The 14,151-nt window shown below is 40.9% G+C and overlaps 1 protein-coding gene across 6 annotated transcripts in view; it reads left to right on the top strand.

Annotated features, from left to right (window-relative positions):
• The first annotated feature begins 1,069 nt into the window (after window positions 1–1,069).
• tacc2 (transforming, acidic coiled-coil containing protein 2) overlaps window positions 1,070–14,151 on the top strand; it is a 49,012-nt gene continuing 35,930 nt past the window's right edge. For all 6 annotated transcript variants that reach the window (XR_008385587.1, XM_053621334.1, XM_053621333.1 and 3 more), the window contains exons 1-3: window positions 1,070–6,534; window positions 7,627–7,734; window positions 11,940–12,215. Coding sequence is in view for 5 of the 6 variants with exons in the window: in XM_053621334.1 (XP_053477309.1) it covers window positions 1,133–6,534; window positions 7,627–7,734; window positions 11,940–12,215 (5,786 nt within the window). In the remaining variant the exon portion in view is untranslated. The remainder of the gene's footprint in view (window positions 6,535–7,626; window positions 7,735–11,939; window positions 12,216–14,151) is intronic.

Below are 14,151 nucleotides of genomic sequence, written 5' to 3'. Positions count from 1 at the left end.
AACACACTCTCTGAGCAGAACTAGCACTAAAGGGATAAAGACGGAGGAGGAGAGTGCCCTTGAGGAGGCTTCAGCATCAGCCGTTGATTTCACACCGCCACTGACGACATCCACAATGCCAGAAATGATAGAATGCGAGGGAGTGGGAGAGAAGGGAACTGGAGATTCAGAAAGAGTGAAGACAACAGAGAAAGGATATTTAGATGGAACCACAAAATCACAGGAAACACATGAATCTCTGTGTTCTGATGGAAAATGGAGTGAAAGTATTGCAACAGGAGTGCACTTATGTTCTCTAAGCTTTCCAGAGATTAATAACTCACCTGCAAAGGAAGCTAAGGAGGTAGGAGCAGCATCTGAGGTGAGATGGAGCAGCGAAATGCTACAAAACTCTGAAGAAAATGAAGGGAATGGAGGAGGTCTGACAGTTGATTGCTCCTTGGGGATGGACTCTCTCTCTGCAGCTGGCAAGAAAAAGACAGGCACAGTCAGTGTTGCGGACATGACTGTGGTCGCTGCCTCTACACCAGAGTTTAACGACAGACGTGATTGGAAGAGAAAGAGCTCTGAGTCACTGGAGAAAAGGGGAGAGGGAGGAACAGAGGAGGGGAGAGGGAAAGAAAGGGGTGGAGCAGAGACTTTATACAGAGAGCAGGCACTGTCCTTGGCAGTGACTAAATCTTATTCTCTCCATGACAACGGAGTGACACTGGTGGAACCACAGCAAAGGGATGAACTCGTTACTTTGGTCACAGCAGACATAGCTGACACAGCCTTACCTTTGTTGACCAGCAGCAAAACAATTGTCAGCGGCTTGATCAACCCCTCCTCTCCTGTCTTCCTCTTAAACGCCACAGAAACAGAGAGCAAGGAAGCATCAGAGAAAGAGGCTCCTCTGAAAGAGAGTTTTAATGCACTGGGTGAAAACCAGCCAAACAGCGATTTTTCACATCTGCAAGCTGCTTCAGCAGATGCTAGAGATCTTGCTGTACAGACCAGCTATCAACAGGTACAGAATACTTCATGGATTCAAACTGAAATTAACAGCACCCAACAAAACAAGGCGGGGACAGGAAAAGACACATGCCATAAGACTGAAGACAAGCATTTATCATCTACATCTCAGCTGGACATGAGGAGCATCACTGGAAGTTTTAACAAAGTGGATGGGGGAACTGGGGGCTCTCAAGATGACATGCCATGCCAGGTGACTGGGTTTGCTTCTCTGCCACCACTAACGGTCCATGAGAATCTGTGGCACCCAGTAAGTGAGACAAGCTTTAGCTTTCAGGGGTTATTTAGCAACAGAAAACCAGACCCACCCCAAAATGCAGCTTATCCCATATGTGAAAGCACCGGTGAGGTTGAGGTGACAGTGGAAATCATGACTGTGACTGAAAACCCTGAAAAGCATATTGATGGCAAAAAAGAAAATGATTCAAAAGATAAAATTACTAATAACATTACAATGAGTGTTGAGGAGTCACTGAAGATTATGAGTACTAATGATATGGAGACCTCTGAGAACAATGCAGTGAACAAAAATCCTGATCTGCTTACAACAAACAAAGAAGAGATTCAAAAAAAGGATGAAATTGTACTAATCACCCAGAGCACCCTGGAGCATAAACCTTCATTAGAGGATACTAATGAAAAAGGGGTTGAACTGCAGGATACTATTATGGAAGAGGATGGAAGTGATAAGATGGACCTCATCAGTCTTTCTGACCTCATTGTGTCTGATGTAGAGAAAAAACCTGAGGTTGTGCTCACCACCAAAGAAGTGGATAGAACGGAAGCCAAATCAGTGGAATATGATGTGAGCATTCTGAGTGACCGTGTACAGCAGAAGTTAGAGTCGCAAACTTCAGGAAGTGTTTCTCAGGAACATTGCATAAAATCTGAAGAAAAACCCCTCTCCTGCACAGATGTAGACGGCATGCTGTCCAGTCAATCTACTGACAGTACAGGCATATCCAAGAAGGACCTAAAATCAAATACTGAACAACCCAATTTAATTTCTATTGGATGTCCTCAAGCAAAATGTGAAGATCACATGAGTGAGCACCAATATCAGACCGATTCCAGTCATGACACTGGACCAGCTTCAGAAGTTGCCGTGGGCACTGTGAGTACAAAAGATCCAAAGCTTCCTCCTGCTATAAATGTATCTAGTGCAGTGGAAGGGAGCATACCCTCTGCCAGTGCCAGTATTCAAAGTGATACTAAAGTGCCTATTGTGCTCAGGCCTCCTGGCCCTATGATGAGTCACTGGGAGGTCATTAATGACTGTAATGTTTCTCTCCTGGGAGAGGAAATGCAATGCAGTCAGGAAGTTAAAGCAGAGATGAGCAGTACGATTGTAAAAACTGATGCTGTATTAAAAAGAGAAGCTGTGGAGACTACAGGAGAAAAAATAGAAAATAATACCAGCCTTTCCTGTATGACTGTGTTAATCCCTGATATAACTGTCATGGCTTCTTCCGTGCAGGATACCAAGTTAGCATCTAAAGAAGCGGAAGGTAATAATTTGTCTTCAGGTAGCCTACATGATGATGAAAATACAAATAAGAGGATAGATTTTGTGTTACTTGAGAACTCTAAAGATGGAAAATCTGAAATGGATGTTGAACCTGGGGCACCTGAGAAACCGTTATGTATTGTTCAGGAAGAGGAAACCCTATCTGCTGCTGAATGCTCCAAAGTAGAAAACATGCTGTCAAGACAGTCTAGTACAGATATATCTCAACAGTACAGTACAGATATATCTCAACAGGACCAGATATCAAATACTATGATCTTGGAGGAATCTTCTCAAGCAAAACCTGTAGAGAACACAAGTGAGCTGCAATTTCAAACAGATTTAGGTCATGACAGTGGAGCAGTCACGGAAGTTGCCATGAGTGTTGTGTCTACGAAAGACCTCAAGCCACCTGAAATAGATGTATCTGGCATGGGGGAAGGGGGAGTTTCATCTTCCAACATTCAAAGTGATCCTAAAGTACCTATTGTGCTCAAGCATCCTGGCCCTATGATGAGTCACTGGGAGGCCATTAATGACTGTAATGTTTCTTTCTCAGAAGAGGAAGCACAATGCAACTATAATAAAATCAGCACTCTGAACAATGGAAGTGTTGGTGCAGCAGATATGAGAAATAAGACTGTGAAAACTGATATTGTAGAAAAATCTGATGCGCATTGTGTATCTGTGGAGACAAAGAGAGAGAAAAACGAAAATGATAACAGTTCTTGCTGTCTGAATGTGTTAATCCCAGATATACTAACGGATGCTGCTTCTTCCAAGCAGGATATCAAGTTAGCTTCTAAAGAAAAAGTGGATGGTCCTAACTTGGCACCAGATAGCTTACAAAGTGATGAAAATGCAAATAAGATCCAATCAAGCCAGTCTACTAACAATACAGGCATATCACAACAGAACCAGAAATCAAATACTGTGATCTTGGAGGAATGTTTCCAAGCAAAACCTGAAGAGAACATGAGTAAGCTGCAATCTCAAACAGGTATAGAACATGACAGTGGAGCAGTCTCAGAAGCTGCTATGAGTATTGTGTCTACAAAAGATCTCGAACCTCCTGATTTGGCAGTATATGGCAGGAGGGAAGGGAGAATTTCATCTTCCAATATTCAAAGTGATCCTGTAGAAACACCCAATGAGCGTTCTAAACCTGTGCAGACAAAGAGAGAAAAAATTGAAAATGATAACAGCTGTATGAATGTGTTAATCCCGGCTATAACAACTGCCATAGCGTCTTCTGTGCAGGATACCAAGTTAGCATATAGAGAAGTGAAAGGTACTAATTTGGCACCTGGCAGCCTACATAGTGATAAAAAAGCAAATAAGGGGATTGATTTAGTGGTACAAGAGGTCCCTGGAAATGAAAAACCTGAAGTGGATGTTCTAACAAGGGAACCAGGGAGACAATTTAGTACTCATCATGAATGGGATCAAATCACACACACAAAGGATATAGCAGACATTAGTACTATAAGACAAGCAACTGAGCAAAATACAGATACTCTGATACTCATTCCACAACACTGTGATGAAAGCAAATTATATGACAAATGTGATGCTATTTCTAAGCCAAATGCATCAACAGCAGATAAAGTTTACCCTTCATTTGGCTATGTCAGCTCTGAATCAGAGGACAGAATGGCTGATATTCAGTCCTCACCATCTGCCTATGCAGACCCGAATTGCTTTGTTGAGATAGACACCTCTATGGCCAAGGAATGCTGTGCGATTGAACTTTCCACTGTGATACCACAACACTCAAGCCCCAAACCTGCTGCCTCTGAAATCAACCCCGTCCTAAATCAGGTGCTAATAGAGGATACAGGTAGCTTCAATAAAGATGATACTGTTAGAACAAATAAAACATATCAAGAAAATACTGAAGAAGAAAATCAGGTGATTAAGGTGGAACAACTTGAAGAACCAGATTGTGCAAATGATGCTAGCCTATTCAAAGAACAAACTACTACAGATGAATTTAATGTCTCTGAAAATGAAATGAAGTGTGAGCAATCAATCAACAACTTACACACATTGGAGGATGGACTGTCTGGAAACCTTAAAGAAGAGATAAACAAAAGCAAGCAAACAAACCCTTCAGATGAACTACAAGAGAGCAATCAAAATTTGGAGAAAGATGTAGAAAAAGTACAAACCAATGTGGAACAAAGGGAGGTAACTGTGGATCACAGAGAGACAACAGAAGAAAAAACTACAGAAACAGTGGAAATGAGAGTTTTGGAGAGGTATGATGATGTTTCACTAAAAGAACCCAAATTTAGCTGTCCTAGTTATGAAGCGCAGGCCAATGGGATTTTCGAAAGTAGAGCTGAATCTGAGAACTCCTGTAGTAGTTTTGGGAAATTGGAAAATGTCAAGCTGCTGATGGATCATGACAGTATCATTACTGATGGTGATGCATGTCTTGATGGTAAGCTAAAGCAAAGTGAACCCAGTATCAAACCAACAGGCTTTGGAGATGTATCTTCTATAATTAAAGACATTAATGAAAATAGTACAGAAGATAGTAACCAAGAAGAACAGACAGACAATCAAGAAAATAAATTCCTGCGCATTTCAGCAGCAGCCCTTGACAATACAGAGCTCAACACTGAGCTGAAAGAATTGCCAGTGTCTGTCATTGAAGCGTCACAAGAAAGTGACGGCAAACCTCACTTGGGCAATACAAGTGAATCACAGGTCAGTGTGGATAAACCTGGACGTCTGGAGGAAGTCGTACCTGACCTCTGTAAAGCTGTAGAACTTGCCAGCAATTTACCCAAACCATGTGAGAATTCTAGCACCTCACACCATGAACCCAAAACAGTGGATCAATGTTTCAGTGCTATCACCTTTGGCAAGAACAAGTGTACTGAGGTGTGTACTAGTGTTCAGACTGAGGCGATGCTGCCATCTGTTTACAGAACTCCTGTTGAGAACGTGGAGCGTGAGAGTGTTGTTGATGTCTCTCAAGACATGGACAATGAAGAACTGATAAATAAAGCTGAAATTCACAATATAGAACTCCACTGTTCACCCCTTCAGACTAAAATCTTGGCTTTGGAGGTGGAGCAACATAATGAGGCATCTTTGGATCCCAAATGTTCACAAAACAAAGAGTGGCAGGATGCACTTGATCCTGAAGCACAGCATACTGAGTCACGAAGCTTCACAACAAGTGCAGGAACCGAAGAGGAGGCCAAAAATAAGAAGACAGCAACAGTTATTTCAGGAGAGGTCAAGCAGATGGAGCACAGGAAGGAACAGATAAGTGAAGGCAAAGAAGAGGGAAGAGAGAATGAGACAGCAGAAGGCAGGAAACTCACAGAGAAGTCTGCAAGGCCTGAGACTAGTGCCGTAGAGTGTGATCTTAAAGACATAAAGGAAGGAAATGAGAGAAAATTGCCTCAACACAAAGATGAGAAATTGGGTTCCTTCACAGTGAGTGGTGGTACTGATCTCATAAAATCAAGTGTCAGTGATGGATTCCAGACTGAACAGGAAAAAGAGTTGTCATCAAGTCCCAAACTCACTGCTGTTGCCACGTTGTCAACCTCACAGGACCCTTCCCAGACATTACTCAATGCTAATACAGACTCTGGTCATGAGGCTGCCAATTCCTTTATTCAGACTATCTATGAAAATGCTTCAGAAGAATTGAAAATGGAACATGGCTCAAAAGTTGGAGACGTGGACTTCACTTTATTCAGCAAAGTAGTTCAGAAGGAAACAGCTGATGGCAATGAATACACTCAACAAGTATCAACAGATGAAAACAGGTCAGTTACTATGAAGACTAGTGCTTTATTGGAGGAGGATGTTTCAGAGAGCCCAGGTGCAGCTGTTAGTCCTGTAATAGAACTGAATCAAAAAACAGCCAACACAGAAGAATCATGTGAGTGTTCAGACTGGCTCAGAGCACTGAAAGAGGCGGCCTCTATATCTCAGACTCAACAGAAATATAAGCTTGAGACGCCTTGTGGATCTGCAGATAACAGGTACTTGAGAACTGCTTAGGAGAGAGTTTATGTAGCTACTATTCATAGTGAAGAACTTAAATCCATAAAATAAAGTGTTTAGCAGATATACATTTCAAGTGTTTAATCCCATAAATGATTGTGGTAGTTCACATGGTAGTTCTTGTATGAAAAAGAAGTCAGGAGGCCTTTCATTAAATGTTAAAAGTTTTCACATTGCCTATATTTTTCAGCTGAGTTTAGTCTCAGCATCAGATGCTACATGTCCATGTGTCTCATGTCTTTTTATAGCTGGTCACAATCTTTAGAGTCTTGAAGTTTGCAATCTGATTGGGTCTTTGCACTTCTGTGTATACATTCATCTGTACACCGGTTTTCAACATGAAACTGACTGAGGTTTTCAGAGCAGGAAGCAGTCACTGGACTAAAAAGAAAAAAGTCATTACGGCAGTTCATTAAAAGTTGTTTGATAGTTGTGTTTGAAAAATGGTGAGTAAAAATGGTTTACAGGCCTCTTCCTGTGAAAAAATGTTGTTCTTGGCTATATTTAGTGACAAACATTACCACACACTCTAACAAAGTCTAGAGGTCTATCTTACTAGACTAGCCATAGCCTAACCTTCAGATTATGATGGAAATGTTACATTTACCACCCCCAATCTCCTTCTAGGGGAATTCATTTAGGGTCTATATAGATCCCTTTAATTTCAGAAAAGGTCCCAGTTAGAACCCCTTTAGGAATTTTGAACATCCAAAGAACTCTTGAAGAAACATTTTTTCTAAATGTACTATAACTTTATGGTATATTTGAATCTCAGTTTCAATTTACAGAAAGTTAGGATGTATAGATATGGAAGTTTTTGAGACTGTGTAAATTACTGTAGTGGTTTAATGAAAGGTTGCACATCTACTATGGCCCATTATCTCCTGAAGGTGATCTCAGCAATGACATCATCTCATGCCCTTTGTGGCAAGAAAGAGCCTATTCATATAGACACCCAACGACACATCGCCTTCACAGAGACTATAAACAATTGCCCATGAAATCTTTGTATTGCGATGCACTCTTGGTCATCTCTTGACCTGTTTTCAATGCCTGTTGTTTCTCCTTAGACCTTTTGAGACTCTTGACAAACCTCAGGCTGAACTAGAGTCTCATTCCCCTACTATAGACAGTGACTCTGTAGTAAAGGAGCAGCCAGAGGAACCACCTGACAGCAGGTAGGAACTTTATTACACAACATTACCACTTTTACAAAAGTTAGTTTATTCTGTAAGATGTTGATTTTGTTTTTTGTTAGTTAAAGTCCAAAGTTACATTCTGAAAGGATTTAACTGTGGTTTAATCGCTCATTTATCAGTGCTATGTTTACTTTCTCTCTAATTCTGTCTTCTTCACTCTTTACTGACCTTACAACTACACAGCCACACCTTAGAGCACTTGCTGCCTGTCAGTCATAGCCTTTGACCCAGAAGTGTACTAGGAGAGACAGAACGGGGCCAGTGAATGACAGACATTCTAAAGTCTAATGTCCTTCTTATTTCTTAAACCACAAAAGTTAGCTTGTTAGTTCATGCTGGTAATCATTGGTATTTTGTTCTAGTGCGTGAGTGGCTTTAGCTAACTGAAAGGTAGCTGTCAGATTCTCCCCAATTCTCTTGTAGATGTGGTCCACAAAGTATGTAGCCTACATGTGTGAATGTGTGTGTGTTCTGGCAAATGTGAGTGCAAGAATGTGCAACCATGCATCCATATATGTTTGCTATTTGCGCCAACACCCTCACATGAGGTCATTCTTAGAGGCCTATCAGTGTAGAACAAAAGGGATGGAACAGTGGCACACTCGAGACCAGTGTGAATGAGTCAGAGTACATGCTTGTGTGTGAGTGTGTGTATGTGTGTGTGTGTGTGTGTGAGAGAGTGAGAGAGAGAGAGAGAGAGAGAGAGAGAGAGAGACCAGCAAAGTGTCTTGAGGTATTTTGAGTGCAGTGCCTAAAGGGAATACCCTCCATGCTGTAGTGTGTAGTCTGCACTCAATCAGGCTAGTGGACTCTGTGCGCTCCAACACTTGGTAAGTTCTGCACATATTTCACTGTTCCTGAAGTTTAGTCATACACCTTCTTTGATGCTGCTGAGGCTCAAGGGTAGAGTAAATTAAGTGCTAATAATTGTCAGGGCACAACAGATGGAAAGTAGGAGGAAATCTATGTGCTGTAGAGAAGCATCTTTCTTCTTTCCCTGTTCCTGCTTCTCTCTCTCTCATTCCTGGTGTCAAACAGATGACTATACTCAGTATGATCACCCATTTGAAACATGTTTCAGTGAAGAAAGTAAATAAAATTCGAGACAAAGGTGTTTGCATGCTAATGTCTCCATTTATTCAGCTCTTTCCACTCGGACTAATATAAACACGTGCTAACAAGCCACAAGTGGATCCACACATGCTCACCATAACATAACCGATGGTGTTCACCTGCATGTGGCCAGTTACTCTACTTTTAGATTTCACTGACTTAACCACATATTACCTATGTCCTTTGATGTGTACAAATTAATTTTTCCAGATATTTGTTTGTTTTTCATTGTTATATAATAAAAATTGTTATCAGAGTTTATCATAGAAGAAGGTCTACGGTAAGCCAAGCTAAAAAGCTTCTCACATTGTAAAAAAATGTATTTTATTTATTTATATTGAAACCTCGGCCCTAGACATAGGGCCTCCTTTATAGATATGTTACGGCAAATAATTGCATGCAACAACATACTCCAATTGTGTACAGTTTGTTAATATTTTCATTGCTGTTTACACCACTAAAAGGTTTGGCTAGAAATTCTAGTCATGCCGTTCTGAGTTCTTAACAGGGCACCTCAATGTTGGATGCTCAGGAAAGCTAATTCATCTGAAGTTAAAGGAACAATGTTCATGCAAGAGTGATGTGGCTGGAAGAAATGGGTATGTGAAAGAGTCAGAGGTATCATGGTAATTCATGATCACCAGAAAAAAATGTTTGGGAAGCAGTAGATCATAACAGACTTGGGGGAAAAAAACTGAAAGTATGTAACCTTTTTATACGGCAGCTCAACTATAATTAGCTGAAACTGCTTCTGGTGGCATGTTAAAAAAAGTGTGAAAACTGCTTTAGTACACACTAGTTGCATTGTTATATGCCAGCACTACTTTTATTTATTGCAGTCTGTTTGCTATTAAACACAGTCTGGGCCTCTAGGTCTATTTCAGCGAATACAGCTGCTCCCAAGTGATTAGGCTGTGTGAAAGTATATGTTAGTGTGTATTTGTGTCAGAGACACAAATTAGAGTTTTTCTAAAACTCTAGATAAGTTACACAAGAAGTATGTTGAACTTAAATGTCTATTATGAGACAAGCAGGTCTGAGGTGGCAGTATGGGACTTTGTTGATTAAAGGATACAGTGTGTTGGAAATGCTATGCTATGCTAGGAACAGTTGTTGAAGGAGTGTGGATATCTGGAGGCTGAGATGCATAAGTGAGGTATATTTTTAGAGTGTGGCAGGAGGCTGGCCCTCACTATGAGCAGCTGGAGGACCGTCTGCTGTCTACCCAGTTGGGCTTTTGCCATCTTTCATTGGCCAATACCAATTATGATGTATGACTTTTTAGTGGATTTTACGTTTCATTTCTACTTTGGGGGCGAACCCGACCCACGCGTCGCCTTATGACTAAGGTTTTATGCAAAATATATGGTTTTATGTTTATATTTTCTTAGTATATATTGCATAAAAATATGCTGGTAATTCAGCTGAAATAACATTCCAATACTATATTCCAGTATAGCATTATTGTCATGCAACAGAGTTGGAGTCGAATGCAGGTTAGCCTTTTTTATTAAAAGACTGGCAAACACTACCAAAACATGAAGCAAGGATCATAAGCTTGGAACAGGCAGAAGGTCTTGGGAAAACTAAGGTTGCTGCTGGAAGTGATATTAGGGAGGCCAGTAGGCGGTGCTTACCCTGTGGTCTGTGTGGGGCCTAATGCCTCAGTATAGTGATGTGGACACTATACTGTAAAAACAGCACCGTCTTTCGGATGAGACGTTAAACCGAGGCCCTGACTCTCTGTGCTCATTAAAAATCCCAGGACACTTAAAAGAGTAGTGGTATACCCTGGTGTCCTGGTGAAATTCCCCCATTGGCCCTTCTCTATTATGGCCCCCTAATAATCCCCATCTCTGAATTGGCTACATCACTCTCTCCTCTCCACTAATAGCTGGTGTGTGGTGGGGGTTCTGGTGCACTATGGCTGCCGTCGCATCATCCAGGTGGATGCTACACACTAGTGGTGGTTGAGGAGATTCCCCCCCATACCATGTAAAGTGCTTTGAGTGTCTAGAAATCCAAAATCCAAAAACGAGGCAAGATCAAAATCCAGAATAGTGAGATACAAATACAAGACTTGGTAAGTCAGATAAAGGCACACTGAGCCTTATTCCACAACTGGATAACATAGGGTGTGAGTGTAATTGTGAACAGGTGTGTGTGATTAGAACTCTGGAGATTGTGAATGTGCCGGGGGAGTGTTGTGCTGGAGATTATAGTCCGTGATGGGAATATTTGTAGGCCACGGTGTGTTCTTGGAAGTGGAGTCTCTGGTGAATTCTTGCATTTGTGTGACGATTTCATTCTAGACCAACATGTTGCACCGCTCCTCTTACCAGAACTATCAAGAATTATAAAAGGAACCAGTGAATCAGAAAGAGTTCAAACAAAATTGTTCCAAATCCCTAACCTTGTATAAAAAAACTTGACTTAATACAGAATCCAGGAACGTTGTAGACAAGAACTCTTTAGGAGTATTGTAGGTGACATATTATATTAAATATTTCCCTGAGGTTGTCAGTATGGTCCCATTAGTAGCAATTAGTAATTACTCTCATTAATAAATACTGTACAGACCCAAATATTGGCTGTAAATGTAATTAGCTATTGTATACAAACAACTGTTAAGGTATTATAAGCCTACAGTGTGCAGGGGCAGTCTGGCTGACAATGTCTTGTTAAATTGTCACTTAGCCTAACTTGCCATTGATAAACAACTTAAAAATAAAATCTTCACCTATCTATCTGTCTATCTGTCTGTCTGTCTGTCTGTCTGTCTGTCTGTCACAAAACAAGCCTTAGGCTTAGCCTCTGTAAAGTTTAGTTTATTGATTTATCAAACAACAGATGTTGAAACCAAAGTGCTGTACAAGAAATATAAAACAGAATTAAAGCAAATTAAAAGAGTAAACAAAAACCAAAGAAAAGACCAATGAAAAATTTACATCCTCAATTAAAACATAAAGAATACAAATAAGTTTTCATAGAGGATTTAAACACAGAAAAGTGAACGATGTATTTTTCTGTCAAGCTCTCCTTACCCCTTTGTGTATTTGTGTGTTGTCCAGGCCATTGCTGTCAGAATCAGCTGATGGGAGTGAGTCTGTCTTTTCCTTCCCCGCACCCCCAGAGGAGGACACATTACTGCCAGCTCTCCCTGCTCACCTGTTCTGTGATAGCTCTGAATTCCCCACTCCACCACCCACACCCCCAGAGAGCGCTCTTCTAGAGCTCGAACCTGAGACTGCACCCCCTATTTCTCCCTCTGACCCGGATCAGGTCCCAAACGCTGCAGAAGTCCTTCCTCAGCTTCAGCACAACCAGGACACAAGTCCTCCAGCCAGGTACACAGCTCTTCCATCTCTTATTCTTGTGTGAAATGCACCTGTGAGAGTGCAGCTGTTGGCTGAGACAAATTTAACCTTGAGATAGTTCTACAATAAGTTTAGGTGGAAAGGTAATCTGGTAAGCCGCAAATGTTAAGTGTTCTCTTCTTCATGTAGATGCTGATGGAAACCACACACTCCTAAGAGTGCTGATTCACTGCTAATGTTTTCTGTGCTCTCTGGCTGCCTGTCTTAATTAACACAACACTTGCATAGGTGGCCGCTCTGCTCGTTGTGTGAGCCTTAGGCCTGTTCCTGCCAAGAGAGACATCATTCACTTTTAGCTGTTTAATGCAGTTTCCCTGCAGATGAATAATAATGGCAGCTTTTACTAAAGCCTTAATGCGACATGCTGAGATATACCGAGCTGCCGAATGCTTCCTCAGCATTCTTCCCCTGCTGATTCTCATAAAAATGGCAGCACAGTAATGCATCTGGCAGAAATGTATAGACCTCTATTTCTTATGCACATTACAAATTCCACAAGGTAAAGGCAGATCCTTTTAGCCTTTTGTTAATATTCAGTGGAAATTTGAGGAGACCTTTATATATTTTTATTTCCTTTTAATCCTTCTTCCTGCATCGACATCATGTTCTATAATTTGAAAATAATATGCTGCACTGATGTTTTCTGTCATATGTTTGCACACACAGATATATTTGAGCTATAATGTAACACTGGCCACTGATGAAGCATTTCACTAGCACTGCTTTGTTTGGATAGTGGACAGGATGACTCAGCCACGTTGACAGACCGTGTGAATAGCATGCAGTTTCTTTTTCTAATGTAGAGGTTGTGCGTGCTGCGCTCAGTAGCACTGCCTGGCTCCATCTACACACTGCTGCCCACTACAGTGTATAGTGAGTGAATGCATGTAGAAGTAGTATACAATTTATGATCATATCATTTTAGTTGTCTATGTTTGAAATAAATGCTTTTTATGGGAAAGCTGTATGGGAATTTTTTATTTATTTATTTATTTATGTTTTTTTAATTTATAGATTCAGGATGGTGCATAATACACAGATTTCATGCGCTTATGAACTGTGAAACAATTTCTTTAAGTCATGATGTACTGTATTTATTAAAATGTTGTACATATTCATCACATAGCAAATATATGACATCAGAACTTGATGATCATATGTTTGTTGAATATATATATATATATATATATATATATATATATATATATATATATATATATATAAGCTCATAAAAGTGAGTACACCATTTTTGTAAATATTTGATTATATCTTTTCATGTGACAACACTGAAGAAATGACACTTTGCTACAATGTAAAGTAGTGAGTGTACAGCTTGTATAACAGTGTAAATTTGCTGTCCCCTCAAAATACCTCAACACACAGCCATTAATGTCTAAACTGCTGGCAACAAAAGTGAGTACACCCCTAAGTGAAAATGTCCAAATTGGGCCCAATTAGCCATTTTCCCTCCCCTGTGTCATGTGACTTGTTAGCGTTACAAGGTCTCAGGTGTGAATGGGGAGCAGGTGTGTTAAATTTGGTGTCATCGCTCTCACACTCCCTCACACTGGTCACTGGAAGTTCAACATGGCACCTCATGGCAAAGAACTCTCTGAGGATCTGGAAAAAAGAATTGTTGCTCTACATAAAGATGGCCTAGGCTATAAGAAGATTGCCAAGACCCTGACACTGAGCTACAGCACGGTGGCCAAGACCATACAGCGGTTTAACAGGACAGATTCCACTCAGAACAGGCGTCGCCATGGTCGACCAAAGAAGTTGAGTGCATGTGCTCAGCGTCATATCCAGAGATTGTCTTTGGGAAATAGACATATGAGTGCTGCCAGCATTGCTGCAGAGGTTAAAGGGGTGGGGGGTCAGCCTATCAGTGCTCATACCATACGTC

Source organism: Ictalurus furcatus, chromosome 3 (genome assembly GCF_023375685.1).
Source record: "Ictalurus furcatus strain D&B chromosome 3, Billie_1.0, whole genome shotgun sequence".
NCBI classification, from domain to species: Eukaryota; Metazoa; Chordata; class Actinopteri; order Siluriformes; family Ictaluridae; genus Ictalurus; species Ictalurus furcatus.
The sequence above is the reverse complement of the archived record's forward strand: the minus strand, read 5'-3'. Positions and strand labels throughout refer to the sequence as shown.